Genomic DNA, 27,546 nt, shown 5'->3' on the forward strand with positions numbered 1-27,546 from the left:
AACCCATATTAGATAATCTGCCCGGGGCTTAGTCTGGCACCAGTTAAGGGGGATTTGACCCTATAAATCTACCAATAACATAGGTAAATCAAAGTTATAGCATATATATTCCTAGGTAAGCATTTTTAAAACAGCCAGTTTCAAAAGTAGCTATTTCAGCTGAACAGGGAAAAACTATATAGTGTTAACTTGTTTATTTCCTTACTTATAATTCCATAATTTTGTTACTTAAAAATGGGGTGGCTAGAACACAAGTCCTGGAGTAGAAGAGGAGAACCTAAGTTCATATCCAGGCTCTGATACTTTAGAGACTGTGTGACCCTGTGCAAGTTACTTAACCCCATTGCCTCCCAAAAAAAGTTGAAGTGAAAGAGAACTTTGTGTCTAACTAAATGCTGTTTTCATTAATTACAGAGCTTTTACTCTAATTTATAGTTTTCTTGATTTCTTCCCAAAATGCAGGAGGAATGCAGAGTGAGAATGAATTAGAAGAGAGAAGTTTAGTAGTAATTTTGGCAGCAGTTGGGGGTCGGGCAACATCAGTAGCATAGACGTTCTTTGTTGTCCTGATATCCATCTTGTCATTGGTCTGCAAGTTTTAGGTTCTACATCATACTACCTGAAATGAACACAAAAACAGTCAGTTTGAAAGTAAATGTAACCTTATTTTTAAAAACCATTAACAGATAGCCATTAAGTCAGTGATTGAAATCACTGAGATGTTAAAGCTTAGACTTTTAGTTATGAAACATACATACTAAAACCTAGCATCATAGCTCTACAGCAAATATCAGTGGCTAATTTAGTTCAACTTTATTTTCCAAAATGGAAACACTCTGAGGGAGGTTGTGACTTGTCCAAAGTCACTCAGGAAGTAAGGAAACAGGGTTTGAATATAAGTCCTCTGACCCCAGAGCCATGCTTCTCTCCCCTTTTCTCCCCTATTTTTGCTGAACTTTGTTACCATTCTATAAATAGTATTTTAGGGGGAAATAGCCTTTTTCCATTTTAATGTTTTTTCAATCTTCAGTATGCTAGTTGTAGAATGGGACTTTCCCAGAGGCAGACCAATTCCCACTCTATCTCTGCTATCCAGTACTCTTAAAATCTAGATTAAAGTAGGTTGTTTTATTTCTTCATTTTCTCTTTTGTAAGTAACTGGTTACATTAACTTAGTAGGGGAATTCCTTGACATTTTTTACCAGAGTGTTTAATAATTAAAAACTAAATTTAATAACTTTAATAAAGAGTGTTTTTCCTTTTTTTTCCCTTTATTAAAGCTTTTTATTTTTCAAAACATATGCAAGGATAATTCTTCTATATTAACCCTTGCAAAACCTTGTGTTCCAATCTCCCCCCTTCCTCCTCCTCCTCCTAGATGGCAAGTAGTCCAATATATGTTAAACATGGTAGAAATATATGTTAAATCCAATATACACATACATATTTATGCAATTATCTTGCTGCACAAGAAAAATCAAATTTAACTGGAAAAAAATGAGAAAAAAATAAAATGTAAGCAAACAACAACAAAAAGGACGAAAATGCCATGTTGTGAACCACACTTAGTTCCCACAGTCCTCTTTCTCGGTATAGATAGCTCTCTCCATCATAAGATCATTGAACTGGCCTGAATCACCCCATTGTTGAAGAGTTATGGCCATCAGAATTAAGCATCGTATAATCTTGTTGCCATGTACAATAATCTCCTGGCTCTGCTCAGTTCACTTAGCATCAGTTCTTGTGGTCTCTTCAGGCCTCTTTGCTTATCATTTTTTTATAGAACAATATTCCCTAGCATTTATAAACCATAATTTATTCAGCCATTCTCTACTTGATGGGCATCCTTTTAGTTTCCAGTTTCTTGCCACTTCAAAAAGAGCTGCCACAAACACTTTTGCACATGTGGGTTCCTTTCCCTCATTTAAGATCTTTTTGGGATACACCAAACGCTACTGAATCAAAGGGTATGCGTAATTTGAAAACTTTGAACATTGTCCCAAATTGCTCTCCAGAATGGCTGGATCCCTTCACAGTTCCACCAGCAATGTATTAATGTGCTAATTTTCCCATATCCCCTCCAACATTTGTCATTATCTTTTCCTGTCTCTTAGCCAATTTCAGAGGTGTGTAATAGTGTCTCAGAGTTGTTTTAATTTGCTTTTCTCTGATCAATAGGGATTTAAGACATCTTTTCATCTAATTAGAAATGTTTTTAATTTCTTCATAGGAAAATTGTCTGTTCATATCCTTTGACCATTTATCAATTGGAGAATGGCTTGAATTCTTAGAAATTTGAGTCAGTTCTCTCTATATTTTAGAAATGAAGCCTTTATCAAAACCCTTAAATGTAAAACTATGTCCCAATTTATTGCTTTCCTTCTAAACGGGTCTTCATTGGTTTTGTTTGTACAAAATAAGAAAAGTATCAAATTGATAAATAAAACTGAGTTGGTTTTAGGAAAAAAACAACAAAATAGATAAACTTTAGTTAATTTGATTAGAAAAAGGAAAGAAGAAATCAAATTGTTAGTCTCAAAAATGAGAAAGGAGAACTTTCCATTAATGAGGAGGAAATTGGAGCAGTAATTAGGAGTTATTTTGCCCAACAATATGCCGGTAAATTTGATAATTAAGTGAAATGGAGGAATATCTACAAAAATATATTACCCAAGTTAACAGAAGAGAAAATAAATTATTTAAGTAATAAATTAGAAAAAGAAATAGAACAAGCTATTAATCAAATCCCTAAGAAAAAATCTACAGGACCAGATGGATTTACATGTGAATTTTACCTAACATTTAAAGAACAATTAATTCCAGTTATAATATTTGAAAAAATAGGGAAGATTCTTACCAAATTCTTTTTATGGCACAAATATGGTGCTGATAGAGTAAAATCAAATAGAGTAAAAACAAAAAGAAAATTATAGACCAATTTTCCTAATGAATATTAATACAAAAATCTTAAATAAAATATTAGCAATGAGATAACAGAAAGTCATCCCCAGGATAATACACTGACCAAGTAGGATTTATACCAGGAATGCAGGGCTGGTTCAATATTAGGAAAACCATTGGCATAATCGACTATATCAGTAACAAAAATCACATGATTATCTCAATAGATGCAGAGAAAGCATTTGATAAAATCCAACACCCATTCCTATTAAAACCCTAAAGAATATAGGAATAAATGGACTTTTCCTTAAAATGATCAGTAGTATCTATTTAAAACCCTCAGTAAGCATCCTGTGTAATGGGGACAAACCAGAACCATTCCCAGTAAGATCAGGAGTGAAACAAGATTGCCCACTATCACCATTTCTGTTCTTACATCTTTTTGACCATTCCAATTAGAATTTCAGTGTCTTGAGTAAATATGTTGTCTTCTAAACCCTCTGCAATCTAATTTCAAATCTCATTGTTCAATTGAAACTTGACTGTTCTTTCAAAAGCTAGCAATGATCTTTAGTTGCCAAAGTCCCCATTTCTCTTGACCTTTTTGACACTGTTAGTCACCCTCTTTTGGAAACTCACTAAAAGTTTTCATGACATTACTCTCTCTTGAAAAGAGTATTTTCCATATTATTTTTCTATAAAAATCAGCAGGATAATTTCAGAAAGGCTTGGAGAGACATAAATTCATGCTAAGTGAAGTGAATAAAACCCAGGAGAAAAATGCACATGGCAACAGTAGGATTATACGAGATGATCAGTTCTCATGGGACGTGGCTCTTTTCAACAATGGGATAATTCAGGCCAGTTCCAATGGTCTTGTGCTGAAAAGAGCCACCTACACCCAGAGAGGGGACTGTGAAGCTGAGTGTGAAACACACCACACTATTTTCACTCATTTGATCTGATTTTTCTTGTGTGGCATGATAATAGTGGAAATATGTATAGAAGAATTTGGGGAAAGGAAAGAGAAAAAAATTTGGAACACGAGGTTTTGTAAGGTCAAATGTTGAAAACTACATGGATTTTTTTTGGGGGGAAAAAAGGCTTTAAAAATAGTAATTTTCCCTAATTACACGTCAAGATAATTTTTACCATTCATTTTTATAAGATTTTGAATTCCAAATTTTTCTTCCTTCCCCTTCCCCCCTTCCTAAAATGGTAGGTGATTTTGATATAGGTTATACATGTGCCATCCTATAGAACAATTTATAAGAGTTGAACAAGATGGCACTGGGAGGAAGGAGACCCACCCCTGTGTACAACATGATGGCACCCCTGTTGACTACATGGCATGTCTGAAATTGGAGTGAGATGGGCGTGACAATCCCTGATAGTTTAGTATGATTGGCTTAGAGAGCTCTTGCTATGCTGATGTAACTAAGGCTTTAAGACTGGTGGTAAAAGCTGGAGTAAACGGAGTTTTGCACCACCTCTGCTCCCTGTCTCTTCATTACTCATTATCTCTGCATTATTAGGCCTTGAGTTTCTGCTGATCTGTAAGCACGGGGCCCTGGGGGTCCTAATAATTCTTTGCATTTGTTTTGGTGTTGCTGATGTGTGGGACGCAAAAGAGCCCCACCCAAAATGACTACTCAGAGTTTACTCACAGTAGAAAGCAGAAAAGGTTGTTTTTTACAGCAACTCATGAGTGGCAGGGCAGTCCAGCCATGAGAGACAAAGGGACTCACAGCAGGAGGGTCCAAGGGGTCAGTGGATACATACCATTTTTATAGGTTTTGTTACAAGAGATTACACCACAAGTTAGAAAGCATTAAGAAATGTGGGGCCTCCTAATTGGATATCATTGCCAAAAAAAAAAAAAAAGATGGAAATGGAATGTTTCGATTTCCCTGAAATTACCTGCTTTTTAGGAAACCATAAATCAGATAACTAAGCTGACAGTATTTAAACTAATAGGCTAAATAATGTCAAATAATGATAAATGCCACCAGTTTAGGTTAAGTAAATATGTCTGTAACTGGCCTAGGTTTAAGTAAATAGAGGCCCACACATAGGTCATAGGGAGATACAGAAATAATGAAAATAAAATAAAGAAAAAGCATTCGCACATTCCTGCAAGTTCTTCATCTCATCTTTCCATTCCACACACTGAGAAGAGTTGAATCATTTATGGTTGATCATCATACAATGTTGCTGATAAAGTGTACATTGTTTTCCTAGTTCTGCTCATTTCATTCTGCAACGCTGCTTTCTCGGTTCTCATTCCTTTTTGACTGCTCCTCAGTTTTCTTTTCTTATGGAATCTTCATTCAGATCAAACTAAATAATTGTGGGTCTCCCCCAGGGTTTTGTCTTAGGTCTTTTTCTTTTTCCATACTATCTCATTTGGTGAGATACTATCCATTCCTTACTATCTCATTACCTTCCATACATTCAGTTATAGTTTCCTTGCACATGATTCTCATTTCTATTTTTCCAATTTTAAGTTCTCTCCTGACTTCTTGTCCCTACTCACAGCTGCCTATCAAGTGAAGACTACACAACATTTTATACAATAACAAAAACATTGTAAAGACAAATCTGAAAGTTTTGAAAACTCTGAAACACAAAAGGACTAACCATACTGAGAATGACAAGTTGTTTTCTTTGTTTTTGGTTTTTTTACATATGGATAGGGAAACACTTTGTTTTGCCTATGATGAAGCTGTGTTTTCTTTTTCAATGTTGGAGTAGAGAAGAAAAGGAATGGTTTTTATTCTTAAAAAAGAAAAAAGTTAATTTTTAAAAATTATTCCATTGTCTCCTAACATTTTCCTTTTTTGCTTTCTAGGTAGGATACCATTGATCAAATAAATGGCTAACAGTAGATAACAAAGAGTGACAGAAAAGAAAGAAAGGAATCTAGGTAATTTTTCCTTGAAATTTGTTACAAGGCAATTCCAAGACCTACAATACACACACACGCTGAATGGTCGACTCAAGGAAAAGAATTGTTACATATTTTATTCTTAAATAATCACTACCTGCATCAAACCAAATTCATTCCCATAGTTGCACCAAGCATCCTTCAGAACAGTTTAAAAGGGATTCTTGCAACCGGAGCTGACTCCATATTTAATTTTTGGTCAACATGCTTAATTTGAGATTCATATTTGTTCAGGTTTTATAAGTCTCTTGCTATAATTTTTTCTGAAGTCTGGACAAATATTGCATATAGCCAAAGGAAATGAGTTTAAGAATGTATTCTGCTTATTATTTATGTAAAATCTTTGTTTCAAAATTATAACTTCTCTGGAGGATTGTACACCTCACAAATTATAATTGAAATAGGAGTTGGGACTAACAACAATAACTGACATTTACATAGCATATCAAAGCTTGGTAAAGTGCTTACTTGTGCTATTGAACCTCACAAGAACCCTGTGAGGGTATGTGCTTTATTCCAACTTTACATGAAGAAACTGAAACTTAGGGAGTCATAGCTATAGGTGAGAACAAATCTTCATGACTACAGATCTAACTCTAGCCACTACACCATGCCTCACGATAAAAAGGATATACGGTTCTAAAAGACTGAGTGTTTGATTAAAAATCTGACTTATCCCTAATTTCTGGTCAGAATTCTAGCTCAGTGGTTAGTCTTAGGCTAGACTTAGACCAATTAACAGAGTTGGACTCTATAATGGAAGGAATTCAGAGGGAAGCACTCATTACAGATAATGGAATATAACTAACAGAAAATATCCCTTACCAGGAGTATACAAGTTTATAAATTTAGAGCTAGAAGGAACCTTCAAACTCATCAAATCTAACCTTTTTATTTTATAGATTAGGAAGCTGAGACTCATAGAAGTTAAGAATTTACCTGAAATCACACAGATAGTAAATGACAGAATCAGAATTCAAACTCAGGTCCTCTGGCATTTCCATTGCACTACACTACTTCTGCTGTATTTAATTGAGCTTTACAAAATATTTTAAGAACTACACAAGTAATTAAGATGAACCCTTTTAGAAACTCATTCGGAAAAGAGATTACCTTTGATTTCACTGTGTAGGGAACTCCCAGGTGAGAAACTTCCTTCACTAATGTAGGCTGGTACCATTTCTACAATTAATTTCTAGATAGTTGCCTAGAGTACTTATGTCGCCACAAATAGTATGTGATTTTATTTTGTCAAACATTTGTCATTTAATGTAGTTTGGGTGGCACTAGGACTTGGGCTAGGAGTTTGACAGGACCAAACTGGCTTCTAATGTGTGAGTGGCTGGAGACAAGCAGCAGACTAAAAAGAGAAGAGTCAGGAATCAAAGAAGTTTAATTTCAAAGTAAGGGAAATGGCTTGTAAGCAATAACACATACCAGGGCCCCATCTCCTAGTGGGGCTGTAGAGTGGCTGTACTTTAATTTATGTATTTGTGGCTGGATAAAGTCAAACAATGTACTGTAGCAACTAGGGAATCACAGCAACAAGGAAGTTGTCTAGTGAGAAAAGCCTTTTCCTAGCTGGGCTCCATATTGGGGCTTATTGGTGCTTGCTCAAGAGCTATCAGTTCTAGAAGGTGAGTGCAAAAGATTATTGTTATCCCAAGCTCAAGGCACAGCTGCCTGGTCCTTAGCTCTGGAAAACAGTGTCTCCTAATGTATTGAAATTTTCACCTTTTTAGCCAAAGGGAGAGAGTCTGAAAGAATTCCTACTCTTTTGGCAACAAAGGAGAGGCAGGTAAGAGCCAAGTCGCCAGAAAAGCCACTTGGGCCAGGACTAGATGTTGCTCAGGAAGTGTGTCCCAATTCAGTCGCTGTTTACATGCAAGCAGAAAATATGGGGGGAGGGAAAGAATGTAGAGGGAGAAAATGTCAACACATTTAAATCAGGGCTTTAATATTTGGGCAGATAATAAATGAAAAGAGAAAAAACCTAGGAGAATATATTCAGCCCTTGTTCAGAATCTTGGGACACCTATCTCACCTGGATGACAACTATTTCTGGATCCATACTGGACAGACCTTGAAGTCCCTGGAAGGTTCTGCCATTTACTCGGGAGCAAGGGATTTCTTCAGATGATCCAGAAGTCCACAGCTGCAAGTTTCTAGCTGTGGGAGTAATCAGAAGGACCTGGTAGGATCCCTTAGAGACATCCCTTGCAACAATCTTTACATTGAAGTTTCTGATCAGCATAGAATAGGTCCTTAGTTAAGAAACAATACATAGAGATGATCCACTTTACCATTCACACATGGCTAAATTCAAACAATACAATAAAATTTTTCTCACAAGTCCCATGATTGCATTGTCAGGTCCAGTTCAAACTACTTAGAGAACCCACAGTGAGCTTGTTTTGAGAAGGGAGATTTACACGTCACCAAATTAACCAAGAAAACTTAAGTATAACAAAAGACCAAATCAATACAGTGGTTGTCACCAGTATTAAGTAACATCATATCTCCTTGTGTCCTCATAAGCCATTGTCCATGTCCTTTTAATCAGCACATTTTGAGTCCCAAATGTCTTTTCTAATTATTTGGTCCCTAGATATTTTTCTTGGACCATAGACTTTATTCTCAGGATAGGTCTAAAGGGGGCTCTGTTTCTCTGGTTCCGAAACTAGAGGTTCCTAAATAATTCTGACAATAAAATTCAATTTAATACAATTGCTTAAATTTGGTTCTTCAAATTTGAAACTTCATAGAATTTCAGTTTATATTCCATTTGTTTTTTCTATCCTTACCTAAATTCTGATAAAAGAACCTTTTTAAAAATTTATGAGACCTGTGGAACAGGAAGGAGTTAATGGCCAAAGAAGAACTAGAGATCATTATTGAACACAGAATAGATAATTTTGATTATCTTAAATTCAAAAGGTTTTGTTCAAACAGTACTAATATAGACAAGAATAGAAGGGAAGCATTAAACTGGGAAAACATTTTTACAGTCAAGGTTCTGTTAAAGGCCTCATTTCCAAAATATATAGAGAATTGACTCTAATTCAAAGAAATCAAGCCATTCTCCAATTGATAAATGGTCAAAGGATATGAACAGACAATTCTCAGAAGAAGAAATTGAAACTATTTCTAGCCATATGAAAAGATGCTCCAAGTCATTATTTATCAGAGAAATGCAAATTAAGACAACTCTGAGATACCACTACATACCTGTTAGATTGGCTAGAATGACAGAGAAAGATAATGCACAATGTTGGAGGGGATGTGGGAAAACAGGGACACTAATACATTGTTGGTGGAATTGTGAATATATCCAGCCATTCTAGGAAAGCAATTTGAATCTATGCTCAAAAAGCTATCAAACTGTATACCCTTTGACTCAGCAGTATTTCTATTGGGCTTATATCCCAAAGAAGGGAAAGGGACCTGTATGTACAAGAATGTTTGTGGCAGCCCTCTTTGTAGTGGCCAGAAACTGGAAACTGAGTGGATGCCCATCAGTTGGAGAATGGCTGAATAAATTGTGGTATATGAATATTATGGAACATTATTCAGTAAAAAAAAGGCCAACAGGATGATTTCAGAAAAGCTTGGAGAGACTTACATGAACTTATGCTGAGTGAAATAAGCAGGACTAGGAGGTCATTATATACTTCAACAGCAATACTGTATGATGATCAATTCTGATGGACATGGCCCTCTTCAATAATGAGATGAACCAAATCAGATCCAAAAAAGCAGTAATGAATTGAACCAGCTACACCCAGCGAAAGAACTCTGGGAGATGACTAAGAACCAATACATAGAATTCCCAATCCCTATATTTTTGTCCACCTGCATTTTTGATTTCCTTCACAGGCTAATTGTACACTATTTCAAACTCCAATTCTTTTTGTACAGCAAAATAACTCTTAGGATATGTATGCTTATAAGGTATTTAATTTATACTTTAACATACTTAACATGTATTGGTCAACCTGCCATGGGGGGAGGGGATGGAGGGAAAGAGGGGAAAAATTGGAACAAAAGGTTTGGCAATTGTCAATGCTGTAAAATAACCCATGCATATACCTTGTAAATAAAAAGCTATTTAAAAAAGAAGAAGAAGAAGAAACTTTAAAAAAATAAAAATTAAATATTTTTAAAAATTTATGAGGTGGGGCAGCTAGATGGCGCAGTGGATAGAGCACCAGCCCCAAAGTCGGGAGGACTTCAGTTCAAATGCTTCCTAGCTTATCAGGTAGATACTTTAATAATGGGAAAATAATTTCACTTTCTTTACGATTATACAATTTACGTGCTCAGAGTTTGAATTTTAGGATAGATAATCTTGGAAGCCAATGATACAAAATGAACTTTTGCTTTTTTTTTTTTTTTTTTTTTAATTGTTTTTTATTTAATAGCCTTTTATTTACAGGATATATACATGGGTAACTTTACAGCATTAACAATTGCCAAACCTCTTGTTCCAATTTTTCACCTCTTACCCCCACCTCCCTAGATGGCAGGATGACCAGTAGATGTTAAATATATTAAAATATAAATTAGATACAATAAGTATACCTGACCAAAACGTTATTTTGCTGTAGAAAAAGAATCAGACTCTGAAATATTGTACAATTAGCTTGTGAAGGAAATCAAAAATGCAGGTGGGCATAAATATAGGGATTGGGAATTCAATGTAATGGTTTTTAGTCATCTCCCAGAGTTCTTTCTCTGGGCATAGCTGTGAACTTTTGCTTTTAAAATTATCAGGTAGATACTTTAATAATGGGAAAATAATTTCACTTTCTTTACCATTATCTACACAATTTACATGCTCAGAGTCTGAATTTTAGGATAGATAAACTTGGAAGCCAATGATAAACATCTACATAGAGTTCTTAGAGAAAATAGTTTCATTCTGTTGCTTTCTCAGATTTTCATATTCCATTTAATTAAAAAACTTTCACATTATATCTTTGTCTTATTACTTTATCTAATCTTTCTCCTTAGGAGGATATCATCCCAGTAATAATTTGACTCCAAATACAGGTTAAAATTGTAAGATTTTCATACTTGTATCCTATTATAATAACTCAGAAATATTCCAGTATTATTTAATAGATTTGATATTGTACTTATAAAACTTTTTGATTATAGAAATTTGCTATAAAAGGAAAAAAGAAGGATATAGTTATGACAATATCACATATCATAACATAGGGGAAACCTCCTTTACCTCTGTTGTATTCCAGGCATGAATCATATCTGACAGCCAATCAAACAATCACTGGATTTTAAAAGCAAGGATCAGGATTAACTAGATGGGAATTTTCCTTTTAAGAAAGAAGATAATACAGTGGGGAAATAGGAGGATCCTATCTAGGCCATGGCATGGTCATTTCCAACATTTTTCCCAGTCACAGACATCCACCTTTTGCAGTTCCCAGACTGCAGCACATATCATTGAACAACTATTCCTGTAATCCGAGCTCAAAATAATTGTAAAGTACACTCCTAGAAATTTTTATTTTAAATAGCAAAATTTCACCAACCATAATTTAGGGCTTGAATATCTTTCCTAATATTTCTCTAACCATTTACATTTCTTTTACCCTTTATTTATAAATGAAAACTACTCATTTTCTGGGACTTCAAACATATAACAAATACCTGATAGTTGATTCATTATTAATATGTTGAAGCAACATTTTAAAATTATCCTATACAGTTTCACAATAACCAAGAATTTCAAATAAAAATTCACTATCAGTATATTAACTGCTTTATATAAAATATGCCTCATTAAATATTTAACAGTTTTCAAATACTTATGTTTTGTCACATTCTTTTAAAGGTCCAATCAATGTACAACAGCATCCAAATTAAAAAGTTGTTTTGTGTAACAACATTTCTGTTACAATAGTCTCTCACATTTCACAATATTAAAGAATTTAGAAATACACTAATGATACAAACAATATCATATGTTTAAAATATGAAACAAAACTTCAAATGGCATCAATTCAGTTAATTGCATTTCCAGATATAAAAATCATTAATTTAGGGGGCAGCTAGATGGCACAGTAGATAGAAGACCTGCACTGAAATCAGGAGGATCTGAGTTGAAATCCAACCTCAGATACTTAACATTTCCTAGCTGTGTGACTTTGGACAAGTCACTTAACCCCTATTGCCTCACCAAAAATAATAATAACATTAAAATCATTAATTTTATTACCTTTGACATTTTTAACCCAATTTAGAGTTATCAGATATAGAACAATTACATTCAATTAAAGAAATGATAATAATGTAGTGCTTAGCATATGCCAGTTACTATGTAAAGCACTTTACAATCATTATTATATTTTGATCTCACAAAACCCCTGGGTTCTGTGGGCTATGAGTACCATTATTATTTTTGTCTTTACCTATCAGAAAACTGGGGTAAACAGATAAAATAACTTGCTTAAGATTATACAACTAATAAATTTCAGCAACCAGAGTATATTCGAGTTTCCCTATATTTTTGTAGCATTTTTAAATTTAATTTTTAATCTATTATATGTAAAATAATTTTTTATATTTCTTTTTAAAACTTTTGAGTTCCAGATTCTTTTTCTTCCTCCTCACCCCCACAGTACTTTAAGAGGGCACATGTGAAATTATGTAAAATATTTCCATAAAAATCAAGTTGTGAGAAAACAGATCTTCCCTCCCTTCAAAAAAAATCCTCAAGAAAAAGTTTTTTTTAAAAATATGCTTCAGTCTGTGTTCAGACACAATCAGTTCTTTCTGTGGATACGGATAGCATTTTTCATCATAAATCCTTCAGAGTCAGCATGTATCATTGCATTGCTGAGAAAAGCAAAGTCATTCAACAGCTGATCATCCCACAACATTGCTATTACTTTGCACATAGTATATTTCACTTTGCTTGAGTTCATGGAGGACTTTTAAGGTTTTTCTGACAGTATCCTGCTCATCATTTCCCATAGAACAATAATATTCCATCATAATCACATGCTACAATTCAACCATTCCCTAACTGAAGGGCCAGAAATTTTAACACCTATATTTGGTAATCTGATCTGAGAGGAGAAGAATTGAGGAAAAGGTCTTTGATCTGGGATAAGTAACTAGAGAACTGGGTTTTAAACAATCTCTTCTCTTTTCATGCTCAGAAATGTCAGGGAAAGGTTTACAAGAGACTGTTATAAGGTGTGACTCATTTACTTATTTCTTTTTTCTTCACTCTGGGATTACTTCTAAATTAGCTTCCTTCTTTCATTGTTCTAAAACAATGAAGCTATTAATCTTGCCATTTACTTTTAAAACTTAGAACTTAATTCTTATTTTTTCTTAAAACAGATTCTGTACAGTGGTACCTCCAAAAAAAGTTATTTAAAAGGGAGTGAGTTTCTGCAATAACCCCAGAGTCTCAGGAATACTCTCCTGAAATCTTAAAAATCATAAATCTTCAAACTCCTTAATCTGCTAAAATGGATTTAGTCAATTACTGATTTTATTTATGATTTGTTTATTTATGATTATCTGACTTTATTTCTATAATTCCAACATAGCCAAAGCTGAAATGACAGGAGGATTTTCTTTCAGGAATTTTTTTTTTTCTTATAATCTAATCTCCCATGAAAAGCTTAAAGTGGGAGTTAGGCTTCCTTACTGGAACAATTGTTTCAGCTATGGAAGTTCATTAATCTTCCCCTTTTAAACACTCTGGTACAGCCCTTAAAAGTTTTTCTGCACCTCTTGAAGAAGATCCCAATATGAAAACTCCAGCCAAATTTCAGAGCTCTCAGGTAAAGGAAAAAATAATACAACCAGCCAGAAGAAACAATTCAAGTTTCATGGAACCACAGTCAGGATGATACAAGATTTAGCAGCTTCTATATTAAACAATCATAGGGCTTAGAATATGACAATTCAGAGGACAAAGGAATTAGGATTACAACCAAGAATTACCTATGCAGCAAAACAGTATAATTCTTTTGGGGGAAATGGACATTCAAGGAAATAAAGGACTTTCAGGCATTCTTAAAGAAAAGACCAGAGCTGAATAGAAAATTTAACTTTCAAATACAAGACTCCAGAGCAGCATAAAAAGGTAAACAGGAAAGGGAAATCATAAAGGACTTATTAATATTCTTACATGGAAGATGCTGCTTTATATTTTACATTCCTATGTGGGAAGATGATACTTTAAATTCAAAAAAACTTTCTCATCATTAGGGCAAAGGAAGAGAGAGAGAGTATAGACAGAAGGCACAGCTGTTAGTTGAATGTGAAGGGATGATATGTTAAAAAAAATAAAATTAAGGAGTGAGAGGAATGTACTAGGAGAAGGCAAAAGGGATAGGTAGAATTGGATAAATTATTGCACATAAAAGAGGCAAGAAAAAGCTGCAGTGGAGGAGATAAAGGGGAGTGAGTTAACCTTATTCTCATCAGAATTGGCTCAAAGAGGGAATAACATACAGACTCATTTTGGTATAGAAATCTCTGACCTAATACAACTAGGTCTGTATCCCAAAAGAGAATTAAATAGAAGAAGAAGTTACAGCAATATAAGATGATCACTTGTGAATGACCTAATTATTCTCAGCAATACAATGACCCAAGAAATTCTTAAGGAGCTAGCCATAAGATGACAGGAAAAAATAATGTTGAATGTTGGATGGGATGCAGGAAAACTAGGACACTGATGCATTGTTGGTAGAGTTGTGAACAAATCCAACCATTCTGGAGAGCAATCTGGAATTATGCCCAAAAAGTTATCAAACTGTGCATACCCTTTCATCCAGCAGTGTTAATACTGAGCTTATATTCCAAAGAAATACTAAAGAAAGGAAAGGGACTTGTATGTGCCAAAATGTTTGTGGCAGCCCTGTTTGTAGTGGCTAGAAACTGGAAAATGTTTCCATGTAGACAGGGTCTAACTTCAAATTAGGTCAATATTAATTTCCTCTCATCTGTTTCAAGGAACACCTAAGTTGTTTTGAGTAGAATCTCAGATATTCTTTTTTTTAATTATTAGTTTTTGAGTGGATGACCATCAGTTGGAGAATGGCAGAATAATTTATGGTGTATGCATATTATGGATCAGCAGGATGATTTCAGAGAGGCCTGGAGAGACAGACATAAACTAATGCTAAGTGAAGTGAATGGAACCAAGAGATCATTGTGTATAGCAACAGCAAGATTATATGACGACCAATTCTGATGGACTTGTCTCTTTTCCACAGCAAACCAGTTCCAATGATCTTGTGATGGAGAATGCCATCTAAGACTGATACTGTGTTCACTTTTTTTTGTTGTTGTTTGCTTGCATTTTGTTTTCTTTTTCATTTTTTTCCCTTTTTGATCTGATTTTTCTTGTGCAGCATGATAATTGTGGAAATATGTATAGAAGAATTGCACATGTTTAAAATGGATTACTTGCTGACTAGGAGAAGAAGTGGGAAAAAGAGAGGGAAAAAATTTGGAACACAGAGTTTTGCAAAGACGTATGTTGAAAATTATGCATATGTTTTGAAAATAAAACACTGTAATTTAAAAAGAGGGGGCAAATTATTAGTTTTCAACATCTATAAGATTTTGGTTTCCATTTTTTTCTCCTTCCTTCCCCAAGATAGCAATCAATCAGATATGTTATACATGTATAATCATATTAAACATTTCTACATTAGCCATGCTATGAAAGAAAGGGAAAAACCCAGAGAAAGGAAAAAAAGTGAAACAGTATGCTTCAATCTGCATTCAGACTCCATAGAACTTTCTTTGGATGTGGAAACCATTTTACTATCATGAGTCTTTTGGAATTGTCTTTGTCATTGTATTGCTGAGAAGAGCTGAGTCTATCAAAGTTGATCATCTTCACCATGTTGCTCTTACTATAATACAATGTTCTCCTGGTTCTGCTCACTTCCCTCAGCCCTTTACTGGATCACCATTAGTTTCTCTTTCTGGTTGCCTGCAGCATAGAGTTTTTGGTGGAATTCCCAGAACCCTGTAGGGACATTCTGATAGGACTGTTGTGATGAATGCAGATACAGAGGGGAGTAGCATTTATCTCCTTTGTGTCCTTTATGACCCTGATTCCCTCAGAAGTCAATTAAGCCACTGGGTCAGAAATCGTGCTTCCTATCTTCAGTCTATCAATTTCTATTTCCATCAACATGGTCCTTTTTGTTATTATTATTAGATACATTATCTTCTCTACTTTCAAGCATGGTTCTTAAAAAGTAAAAAAAAAAAAAAAAAAATGCATTTTCCTCTGCCTCTAATAGAAGAACACCCAAAGAGAATTTATTTTCATTTTCCTTATGCTATTATACACTTAAAAAAAAAAGTTAAGAGTCAGGGGATAATCAGTCTTGTACTATTTCTGTTTTCTCTCCAGGATCAGAAGAAACTTCTTTTTTATCCCATTGAGGTTTCCTATACCAGCCTAAAACACTTGTTATCACTATAGAATACCAAGATCCCATATCGAACCATCCAATGATGTAAGGAGCCATACCACTTCCATACCATCCTTTTCCCAATTCAAAAGTGAATTTAATAATGAAATCATAGCACTGAACCACTGCAGACTAACATCAAATTACACTGGGCCAGGACTAATTCAGGCCAATCCAGTGATGTAGGTTCAAGATTAGAATGCAATGAGACATTTGTAGACCATAAAAATGCAATAGAACAATTTTTCTTAAGATAAGATTTAAAAGATTGCAACTGAGAGAAAGAAAGAAGAGAGAAAAATAGAAAAGAGAGAGAGAAAAGAGACAGACAGAGATGGAAAAAAGCAAAGAGAGAGGAAAACAGACAAACAGAGAAGCAGAATGTGAGTTATTGCTGGAATGGAACTGGCACTTTGGATTCACTTTCAATAGAAGGTTTTGAACTGAATTTGTAGGATTGTGAAAAGTGTGGATACCAGCCAGTGAAGGCTAGTGTATTCTGATAGTTTTTTAGTGCCCAAGTCATGGACAGTATTTGGGAAGCAGTAAGAAGCACACTATAGAGATGAGAGACAATTTTGAAGCCTCAGCAATATCTACATAGAAAAAAAAAAAGAATGTGTGCATATATATATGAATTAATCCATGTCAGAGATATCAATAATATTGTGGAAGCAGGTACTTATTTCCCAATCACTTAAGTAGGTGTTCCCCAAGGTGGGGGAATCTTAATGGAATGATTAATAGAATTTCAAACAAAATATCTTAGAGTGACCCAAGTTGACCATTTCCCTAGGTCCTTGAAAAAACCTATCATTATCTCTACATCTCTTCTGGAGATGATGAAAAGAGATAGTATATTTCTTGAGCATCTTGGCGTTCAGAATAAAGTCCTATATCTTTGCGAAATAGGAAAAGGAAAAAGGGTGTTTTTTGTTGTTTGTTTGCTGGAGGAGGGGGGAGAGAGGGAAGGAGATTATATGTCAGTTATATTCCCTCCCACTACTTTGAATGTGTAATACTTTTAAATGAAGAGACTATATTGCTGGAATTTTTTGTTTGTTTGTTTTGCTGAGTCAATTGGGGTTAAGTGACTTGCCCAGGGTCACACAGCAAGGCAGTTTTAAGTGTTTGAAGCCAGATTTGAACTCAGTGGTGCCCTATCCACTGTGCCACCTGCACCTTTTGAAAGGAAGCCAAGGGCACCAGGAGAGAATGCTATTTTAGAAATACTGATTATTAGGCATATAGAAATGAACCTGTTTCAGATGAAAACTCTGTTGGAGTAAAAGCATCATTTTAGCTTTTTGAGAGACATCTGGAAATTGAAATATTGAACAAAAGGTTGAGCAATGAACTTCAAGGTCATATTGCAGTGTACTTAACTCTATAATTCAACACCTCTAATGGACATGAGCAGTTGAATGATGTGCCACAATCTCACAGGACAGACAAAGCATGTAACACAAAAATTGGGAATTCTTTGTGTGTGTTAAGTACTGGGGAGAGGGTTGAGGGGTGGGAGAACTTGTGGGGAGATTAATTTTTGGCATAACCTAGGAATAGTGCCAATGTAATTGGAAGTCACATGCTATGAACAGATCCTAGAACTGGTACAGGAAGGTCATTAGTATTAGTGTGGAGCTAAGAATCATCAATTCTAACAAGGCTAGGGCTTAGATGGGAGACCGCATTGATGAAGATTGCTAGGAGGGTTGGAAATAAGGTTTCCATCCCCCAGGATGCTACTATTTATGACTTGTTCAGGTTCTGTTTTCAATGTGAGGAACAACAGCATCTAGGGCAGGGTTTCTTTTTTTTTTTTTTCTTTGCTGAGGAAATTGAGCTTAAGTGACTTGCCCAGGGTCAAACAGTTAGGAAGTATTAAGTGTCTGAGGCCATATTTGAACTAAGGTCCTCCTGATTTCAGGGCTGGTGCTCTATCCACTGCACCACCTAACTGCCCCTAAGGGCAGGGTTGCTTAATCTTTTTTTGTGTCCTGGGCTTCTTTGACAATCCAGTAAAATTTAATACTACTATGATTTGTTGCCTTTATTCATAACTAAAGGAAATTATTAATTTCAATTAGCAATTAGTAGAAATATAGATTTTTTCTATCCAAGTTAATAGACACGCTGAAATCTCTCCATTGCTGGGATCCTATCGGTATCAGACTAGGAAACTCGAATTTGGGGTATTAGTATACCCTCTGCTTCCTGTGAACAATTTTCTTATATGGAAAGTTTGTAAATAATTTATTCAGACAATTGGTGGGTGTATGTATTGATTAACATGTTTTGATTTATCCTCTCTTGCTAAATGGTGACCTGTTTGGTCAACCTCCTTAAACTTAGAAGCCATGCCTCTTAAAAAATTTACATCGGGCAAGAATATCGTTGGTGTAGTCATTTTCTACATCATTAGGGGTTACAATGGCATCAATCCCTGATTTGTAGGCAGAGAGACCACCTGAAATAGAACAGAAAAGCATTACAACTAAAGGAGGAATTTCAGTCAGAAATAGGACAGGAAAATACTATGATGTCAGATCACGTCACAGTTTTCCCAAAAAGGGATTCCTTTCTTTTTCTCTCCTTCTAAAAATACAGCATAACCTTCAAGCCACTTGGAAAATATTGGCTTGTCTTCTTGAATAGTCTATCAGACATAAACGCTTCTCCCCCAGTTTATCTCCATCTTTATTCTTATCCTATAGATATTTGCAATTGCCAAAAATGGTTTTTGCATCCAGGAATCTAATTGAATATCAGTAACTATTATTACTTAAAGATATTTGATTGAATTGGACTATGAAGGAAAATAATGACTGTACCTAGTCCTTGACTTCAAAACCTTGACTTCATGTTTACACATGAAATTTTGTCTCCTGAGTCACAGAATTGAAAGAGTTCTCAGGGAATAATTAATCCAGTCTTTAGCCGAGCAAGATATGATATCTTTGGTGCTGCCAGTAGCAGCAAGTAGCAAATCAATGATAATGTCCAAGTCAGAAGTAATTTTATTCACTGTTTATTTCAACAAATAAACTTGACTCACCTTTCAGGTGTTGAGTCATGGTCCAGGTTGGGAATTTTCTCTGGATTGCCTTAATTTTGTCAGTTAGGATCTTTACAGCCTGTATAAGGTGTTCTTCACTGTCCCAGGCTCCAGTGGGATGATAAGTATGTTTATCAAGCTAGAAAAATGAAATAAGGTCAGAATCCCTGGGAGAAAATGTAATTTTTCTTCTAAATTCATTTTTTATTTTTCATATTTTGAGCTTCCCTCCTTATTTAACCACAAAAGGTTATTTCTCAAGTTGTTTCTTTTCTTCAGTGAGAAAAAAGGAATGTATTGAATGAGTACTGAAGTAGGAGTCAAAAGGTTTAAGACATCTCCCAGCTCCATCACTTTCTAGCATAGGTGATTCACTTAATATCTCTGAGCTTTGGTTTCCTCATTTTTATTTAAGAGAATTATTGTGAGGATCAAGTGGAATAAGGTACAAATCACTTTATAAACTCTAAAGCATTATGTAAATGGAAGCTATGATTTTAAAAAAAAATTTGGAGTATTGGATAGCTTCAGTGTGGAAAAAAATGAGATAACATTATTCAAAAACAAATTGGCTATTCAAAGGTCACAGTAAAAGCAAGATGTTGCTTTTAAACAATTATTCTAAAAATAATAGTTTATATTTGTGAGAGCTTTTGTAGAGAAGATGCCTTCATTAATATGATTAAAGATCCATCAAAGAACCAACATTCATACTTCTAAGATTTATGAAGTTCTTCTTCAAAATAATCCTAGTACTGAGGAAACAGAGTCTCAGAGAAGTAAACTAACTCAAGTTCACATAGCTAGTTAGGGTACAATGTCAGTTATCCAGTAATGCATAGCAAAAAGCTATGTCTAACTAGAGAGTGCTTTACTGTTTAGAGAGTTAAAGTGACTATCTAGATAATTCAAAATTTCCTACTTCACTCCTCCCACAACAACCAATCGTTGTGTTAGTTAGAAGTGAGGAATATTACTTAATAAGTCAGTATTTTGGTCCAAAATTATAAAAATTTACTTTCATTTTCAATTGTGCTATGAAGAACAGTCTTCTATTAATATAATTACTTTTTAAAAATTAACTGGGCAAAATGTGTATTTACAGACTCTTTTATAACTGTCCTCATTTTAAACATAGTATGCAGAAGGCCTAAGTCACAAAGACCTGAGTTCTAGCCCAACCTCTGACATATCCTAGCTGAGTCCCTAGGCCTGTCACTTCTCAGTGCCCTAGACAACTTTCCAAGGCTGTAAGTTGCAGAGCAGGAACCAATCTATATTGGAAGAATGAATTTCCTTAGAAGTTCCTTCATTCATCCAACTCCTACATTCAAAAGAGGTATCTTTTAGAGTTGCCAATAACAGACAGGCCCTAAAGAAAACAGCAAAGATGTTGAGCAGAAATTGTTTGACATTTTAGTAAATGTTCCATTAGATGAGGGATTTGAGGGCCAAGAAGGAAGTGATTTGTCCAGAATTATGTGGGTAGTAAATTGCAGGGCTGAGATTTGAACTAAGGTCTTTGCATCCAAATCCAACCCTTTCTCTTCTGTACCATTTTTTCTCCTAATAAAGGGTTGTAAAAGGGTTTCTGGTTTTCTGATATGTTGGTGAAAAGAAGAATGTCACTGCTGAACCACCGGTATTAATCACTGACAGTTACCTGCATTAGACCAAATTTAAGTCCCTGATGGTCCCATCCATCTTGGAGCACAGATCCAGCATGGGTTTCCCTGGAGATAATTCCAGCAATCAAAGCAGGATCCACACATTGTTTCTGTCCAACATTTTTTATTATATTTTGATATTTCTTCATAAGCACCAAATCCATCTCAGCAAACATTTCTGAGCCACGGATCCCTACCATAGAAATAGAAATATCTGTATTTTCTCTACTTTCTTAATTAATTTTCTTTATTCTTAAAAGGGACTAGGAATTTTTTTAAAATCTCTAAGAATGGGGGGGTCATTGGAATCAATTATCCTATCCCATTTAAAGTACCTAACAAGATGCTCTACAGAGCAGATACATTTATCAGAAAAAAAACCCCACTTCTATTTAATTAATCAATCACAGATTATAAACTTCTTATGGAAAGTCCTTAATCAATCTGGAAGGAGTGAAAGCCATTGAATGAAATTAAATAATGCTGCACAGGAGTGTATTGGAATTGATTGAGAGAACTGAGACAAAATTGCAAGCCATTTCACAACATATATTTCTCTAGTGGCACAGCTTATGGTTAGAAGCAGTTCTATCTAACTTCCTGAGAAGGAATTGCTTGAAGTTTGTGGAGTGGGCAGAGAAAAGAAGAGAACTACTTTTTTCCCACTGGATCAGAGATAGAAAGATTTTTGGATTCATCCATAGGCATCCTAGCAGGATCCCTGGAGCAATAGTGACTGACATCAGCATATGCATTAGGAACTGAAGACAATTTAGATAATACTGAATAAAATGGTATTTTTAGTAAAAAGAAAGTTGTACCATAGGTAGAATTTCACAAGGACTTCATGAATGAGAGAAAAAGATTACTAGAACCAGACTTAACACAACTAGAAGCTATGAGTTATCCCTTTACCATATGTTCTTTCTAAACTTAAGTCCACTTTCCTCAGGATTCTTTGTGTAATTGTGGAAGAGTATGTCTCTTCTTTGGGGAAGATGTTTGTACCAATTGTTCTTAACTAAACTACTTTGGAAAATAATCTTTTTTAAAAGTTAATTAATTTTACTGAGTATTATCAACTGATTGTCAATGGAAGATGTAAACTAGTGGGAATTCATGAGAAATAAAATTAGAGAAGCCAGCTCTGATTATACTATATAATTCCCCTGGAACTTTGAGGGGAACTCCTGGGGACCTAGCCTGCTCATGTGAATGTAGACAATGCTACATGTCTTCTAAGAAAGTGTGATAGCCATTGTCAATCCAATAGTCCTTGTTACCAAGGAAGTCAAAAACTATATTTAAAACCAGAGAATATCAAAGTCATTTAAGACCTTAGAGATCAGTTGGTTCATCCCTCTGACTTTATAGATAACATGCTCAGATAGATTCACTGACTAGTTCAAAGTCAAACAGTAGCCTCAGAGAACCCATATTTCTTGATCTAAATTCAATGTCCTTCTAACTATACTAAAACTAACTTCCAGCTTCCAGGAACTCATCCTCCTTTCCCGTCCCACTTCCCTCACACAGAGAGAAATCTCTGAATTTCAGAATTGATGTTTCAGAGACAAATGAGGTTTTAATTAAATCAAACTAATGTAGTGGAATGAGTACTGGTGTGGAATACAAAAGATCTGGGACCTGGTCCCAACTGATCCCTAAGTGCAAGTCATTTTACTTTTGCTGGATCTCCATTTCCTCATTGGTAAAAGAGCTTAATCTCTATGGTTCCTTCCAGCTCTGGATTCTATGGTTCTATGATCTTAATGGTAGTAAGATAAAGAGAGATTGAAAAAGAAAACAACAGAGGAAAAGCTATACAAAGATAAAAGCTACTTCCTTAAGTGAAAGTCCTAAGAAATTATAAGGGAAGGGGGAAATGTCCCATATGCACTTACCACAGTGGATCAATCTGTCTATAGCACAGGAGGCTCCTGGGGTGTCCATGCTCATGATATCACCATAGCAACCATGATACAGCCGAGGCTGGGAGTAAGGGTTCACTGGGTGAGGATATGGGTAAGTGCTCTCAGAAGTAACTGAAAAACAAAAGCTTATTTTAAACCACAAGTGAGAAAATATGACTTAGATTGCCATTATGAATATGATTAAGCTTGTAGACTATGAAAAGCATTAGACTTTTTCTTTACCTTATTAGGTATTAATTTTTTCAGTAATTCAAATGTTTATTGAGCAGCTACACAATACATACTAGATATAGTAGGGGGAGATACAAACCTGGTGATTGCATTTTAATGTTAAGGGAATGTCAAATGGTCTCTCTTACAAGATACTTAGGGCAGATTAGGGGATGTAAGGAAACACTCTGATATAAAACTGAAAAAGTAGAGAGATTGGAGCCAGTCTTTTAAAGTCCTCTCTCTCATTTAAGGAAGTATAAACTTAATTTATTAGGCAATTGGTTGGTATAGTAGACTATTGAGACTAGAGTCAGAAAGATCTAAATTCCTGCCTCTGATGACTTTGGGCAAGACATTTAACCTCTTCCTCAGTTCTCTCAATTGTAAAATGAGGATTATAAGAGTATTTACTTAATGGGATTATTATGAGGATCCAATGAGATAATTTTTAATATTAACTTAATTTTTTGTCTCTTCTCTCTTTTTTTTTCTTTCCCCCCTCTTTTTTAATGATAGTTTTTTTTAAAATTTTTCCAAACACAGGCAAAGATAGTTTTCAACATTTAATTTTGCAAAACCCTGTTTCCAAATTTTTCTCCTCTCCTCCTCCCTTCCTGCCTTCCCTAGACAGCAAGCAATCCAAGATAGGTTAAAAATGTGTAGTTCTTCTAAACGTATTTCCATATTTGTCATGTTGAGCTAGAAAAATCATATCAAAAGGTGGAAAAAACACAAGAAAGAAAAAAAAGCAAACAACAACAAAAAGATGAAAATACTACGCTTTGATCCACATTCAGTCTCCATGGTTCTCTCTCCCTCTAGATGTAAATGGCTCTTTCTATCACAAGTGTATTGGAATTGCCTTGAATCACCTCTATCACAATTGATTGAGACAGTATTTATAAAGAACTTAGCAAGGAAGCCTGGCATATAGATAGTTTATTCTCTCCCTTCCTTGTAGGTGTTAACGTCGTTATTAAAGGTGTTTGAGCTGGGTAAGTGATGACGCTGGAGTTGTTCATTAGAAAAATTAATCAGAAATCAAATGTTGATGAATGAAATAATTTGGAATAGGAGGAATGTAATCCCTCCATAGCATCCCTAAAGCCATCAACCAAACTTCCAAAAGGAGGGCTTTAGTTTATTATTTGATTATAAATTTTTAATCTAAAATATGTTAATGATGTTTCTGCATATCTTGAATTTATTAATTCAAGAAAGTTCTGCTGCTTTATTTCAGATCTTTAAAGTTAAGGATAATGCATATCCAAGATATTAGTAATTGATATGATGAATAATTATATGTATCAGTCTATTTATTCCAAAGTAGCTCTCTTATACCCAGCCTATAATCTGATGCCCCATGGAGTGGATTATAACCAGGGCTTGAGGAAGAGTTGGGACCAAATGTTTTTGCACCCTAGGCAAGAACTGGAAATTGCACCCCCTGTATATAAATGGAGACCTAAAGCTTTGATGCTTCCTTGTACTGACCTATATCTTGATTTTTCATGAAACAAAATTAAAGCTAGGGAAGGTGATGTTTTCTGACATGGTAATAATAAAAAGTGTCCCTTCTCGTACCTTAGATAGTTGCCTGACTTGCCTAATTCTAATCTGGCTTTTCTTGAGACATAAGTGAATGGGAAAATATTCTAATTATTTTGAGGGTGAAAGTTAAATTTCAATTCATTTCTAATTTATTATTTTCATGAAAAAACAGAAATATATAAATTGCACTTTTGAAGTTACTGTTGCACAATATGTTTTGGAAGGCAACAGTGAATAGTGTTGAAAACACACACACACACACACACACACACACACACACACACAACTCACCCATGAGAACAGCAAGGCCCAAAAAAGCGACAGAAACTAACATGATGGTGGAACTTATCCTGCAGAACCTAGATTGATTTAAAAGAAAGAAAGAAAGAAAGTTGTTTAAATAGAAAAAAAATTAGAAATTTCAGTAAAGAAAATATATTTCAAATCAATGAAAAAGTTGACATAGCTCATTTCAGTGCCTTACCTAAATTTTTACTGCAAAAAATTCCCAAGAGCTCTCAGGGAACATGATTTGATGGTTGTAAAGAACCATAAGATTTTTAGGCATAGAAATCTAACCCCCCTCTTTCTCTTCATGTGTAATTCCAGACATATTTGCAGAAACTAGGGTACAGAAAAATGAAGCAATTTGCTATGGGTTTGTTGTCATTTTTTTCATTCATGTTCTACTTTATGTGACTCTGTGTTTTTCTTGGCAAGGATATTAGAACAGTTTGCCATTTCTTTCTCCGGCTCATTTTACAGATAAGAAAACCAAGGCAAACAGAGTTAGGTGACTTGCCCAAAGTCACACAACTAACAAGTATCTGAAGCCAGATTTGAACTCAGGAACTCTTCCTAATTCTAAATCCAGTGCTCTAAACCCAGAGCACTACCTAATAACCCTTGCTAGAAGTTAATGGAAAAGCTGAGATTAGAATCCCAAGTCTTTTGCCTTCTAATCCAGTGTTTTTTCCTACATCATTTTGATCCTTTTCTTCAATGCAAACTTCAAATTTATTTTAGTTCCATTTCATTCATTTTACATCCCCATATGTATACACACACAGAGGTAGGAAGGAAAGTATGCAAACATAGTACTTTCTTCTCTCTATTTAATATATGATGATTCAATTTAAATTTCTTAAAGCATTCCCTAGCTGCAAGAAGAGAAAACTTAATATAATCTATAGAGAGGCTTAGAGTCAATAGATCTGGGTTCAAGTTCTATCTCTGACACATACAGAGCAGACTGAGTGGCTCTAGGCAAATAACTAACTTCTCAGAGGGCAGGTACCCCTCTAAGATGGAAAGTTTCATCAGTGGAGGAAATTTCCCACGCTGATGAAATCATAGGTCCAAACCACCTCCCTAACCCTCTGTCTCCACCCTCCAAAATGCAAACCAACAATTATTTTGGAATGAAAGAGGGAAAAATTCTAATCATCCAAGATTATACTGAATGCAGCTTCACCAAAATAGTCTTGGTTTTTGCCACTCTTAGTTACCCCATTATTTTTTCATCATCACTCAGAATAGCAGCACTGAGACCATAGTGGGAATTGCTCCATGTAGGACTGCCTGGGGTCCACAACTATATCTGGAGCACCATCAATAAAAAATATTCTGAATATGACCCTGATTTAAATAATCTAAGACAGAAGAGATACCTTCCCTCCTTTCTTTCCCACTCACCTTTTTTGGTCTTTGAAGAGAGAACACTTCCCTTCCTTCTTTAAGAAGGTTTTCAAAACACAGGTTCCTCTTGCTCAGGATAGATCAAGGCTGGACAGAACAGTTTTCTTCAGGCTCCCTTTGCCTCTACCTCTGTCCTACAACACAAATTCAGCAGCAGGATCCTCCATGAGCCAACAATTGGTTTTCCGTCATACACAAACCTGAGGGCTGCTTCTATGGAATATTTCAGTACTGACATAGGGGACTCACCTGTCTTGTCCTGGTCCTGAAACACCCATCTCCTGGAGAAGCTTTATATATGGCTTGAACCTTTCTATATTAGTTTTATGACCTCATTAGACTTGATTATTATGATGCTTTGAACTTAGGTAGCCCCTTTAATAAAAGGATATGAAAGCGTTTTCAAAACTTCAATTAATTAATTACTGTAATAACCTCCTCCTCTTCTACCTCAGGAGAAACTGGAGGGCCTTATTTGTTGGTTTAGTTGGGAATTTCTAATATTGTGATCATACAGGTATCTCCTAAATCTGTGTCCAAGAAACTAATAATAAACAATTAAACAGGAAATGTTCAAATTGGTAGTCTGGAAATGGGACAAGTGGAATCCTATCTTCTTTGTTCTTCATTATTAACAAGTCATCATAGACATATAAGCACTTGTTCATTTGGGTCTCAGGGTACTTGCTAACCACTTATTTTGTGAGAGAATTACAGAACTAAGCACTAAGGAGAGTAGGTTTCTGGGCACCCATAGTACTGAAGGATATGAGCTAGAGAGAGAAGGTTGGGATGAGATAAGGTTCTTTCTTCACTGTTGATAATTAGAATAATGGAAACTAAGCTCTTAGCAGCCACAAATAGAAGATCATAAATTTCGAACGAGGTCTCCTTACAAGACAAGTCCAATTGCTTCATTTTACAGACAAGGAAACTATAGAATGGAAGTTAAATGATTTGCCCAGGTTTAAACAGCTAGTAAGTATCAAGGATGGGGATTAAAGCCAGTCCTTCTTCATTCCCAAGTCCAATGTTCTATGTGCTAACTACACATAGTGAAGAAAAATTCCTCTTACCATTGACAGAAGAGAAT

The 27,546-nt window shown here is 35.1% G+C and overlaps 1 protein-coding gene across 2 annotated transcripts; it reads right to left on the reverse strand.

Annotated features, from left to right (window-relative positions):
• Positions 1-494: 494 nt before the first annotated feature.
• On the reverse strand, positions 495-26,782 carry LYG2 (lysozyme g2). 2 transcript variants are annotated; one of them, XM_031959134.1, is made up of 6 exons: positions 26,451-26,782; positions 25,047-25,114; positions 22,962-23,102; positions 21,054-21,250; positions 19,391-19,529; positions 495-619 (listed from the first exon to the last, which is right to left on the reverse strand). In XM_031959134.1, the coding sequence occupies exons 2-6, from the start codon at positions 25,087-25,089 to the stop codon at positions 606-608; spliced, it is 534 nt and encodes a 177-aa protein (XP_031814994.1). In that variant the 5' UTR covers positions 25,090-25,114; positions 26,451-26,782; the 3' UTR covers positions 495-605. The 2 variants fall into 2 exon arrangements, with proteins under 2 accessions (XP_031814994.1, XP_012401603.1); XM_012546149.2 differs by lacking the exon at positions 495-619 and adding an exon at positions 18,572-18,802 and having other exon boundaries at positions 26,451-26,778.
• Positions 26,783-27,546: the final 764 nt, after the last annotated feature.

Source organism: Sarcophilus harrisii, chromosome 3 (assembly GCF_902635505.1).
Source record: "Sarcophilus harrisii chromosome 3, mSarHar1.11, whole genome shotgun sequence".
In the NCBI taxonomy this organism is placed as follows: Eukaryota; Metazoa; Chordata; class Mammalia; order Dasyuromorphia; family Dasyuridae; genus Sarcophilus; species Sarcophilus harrisii.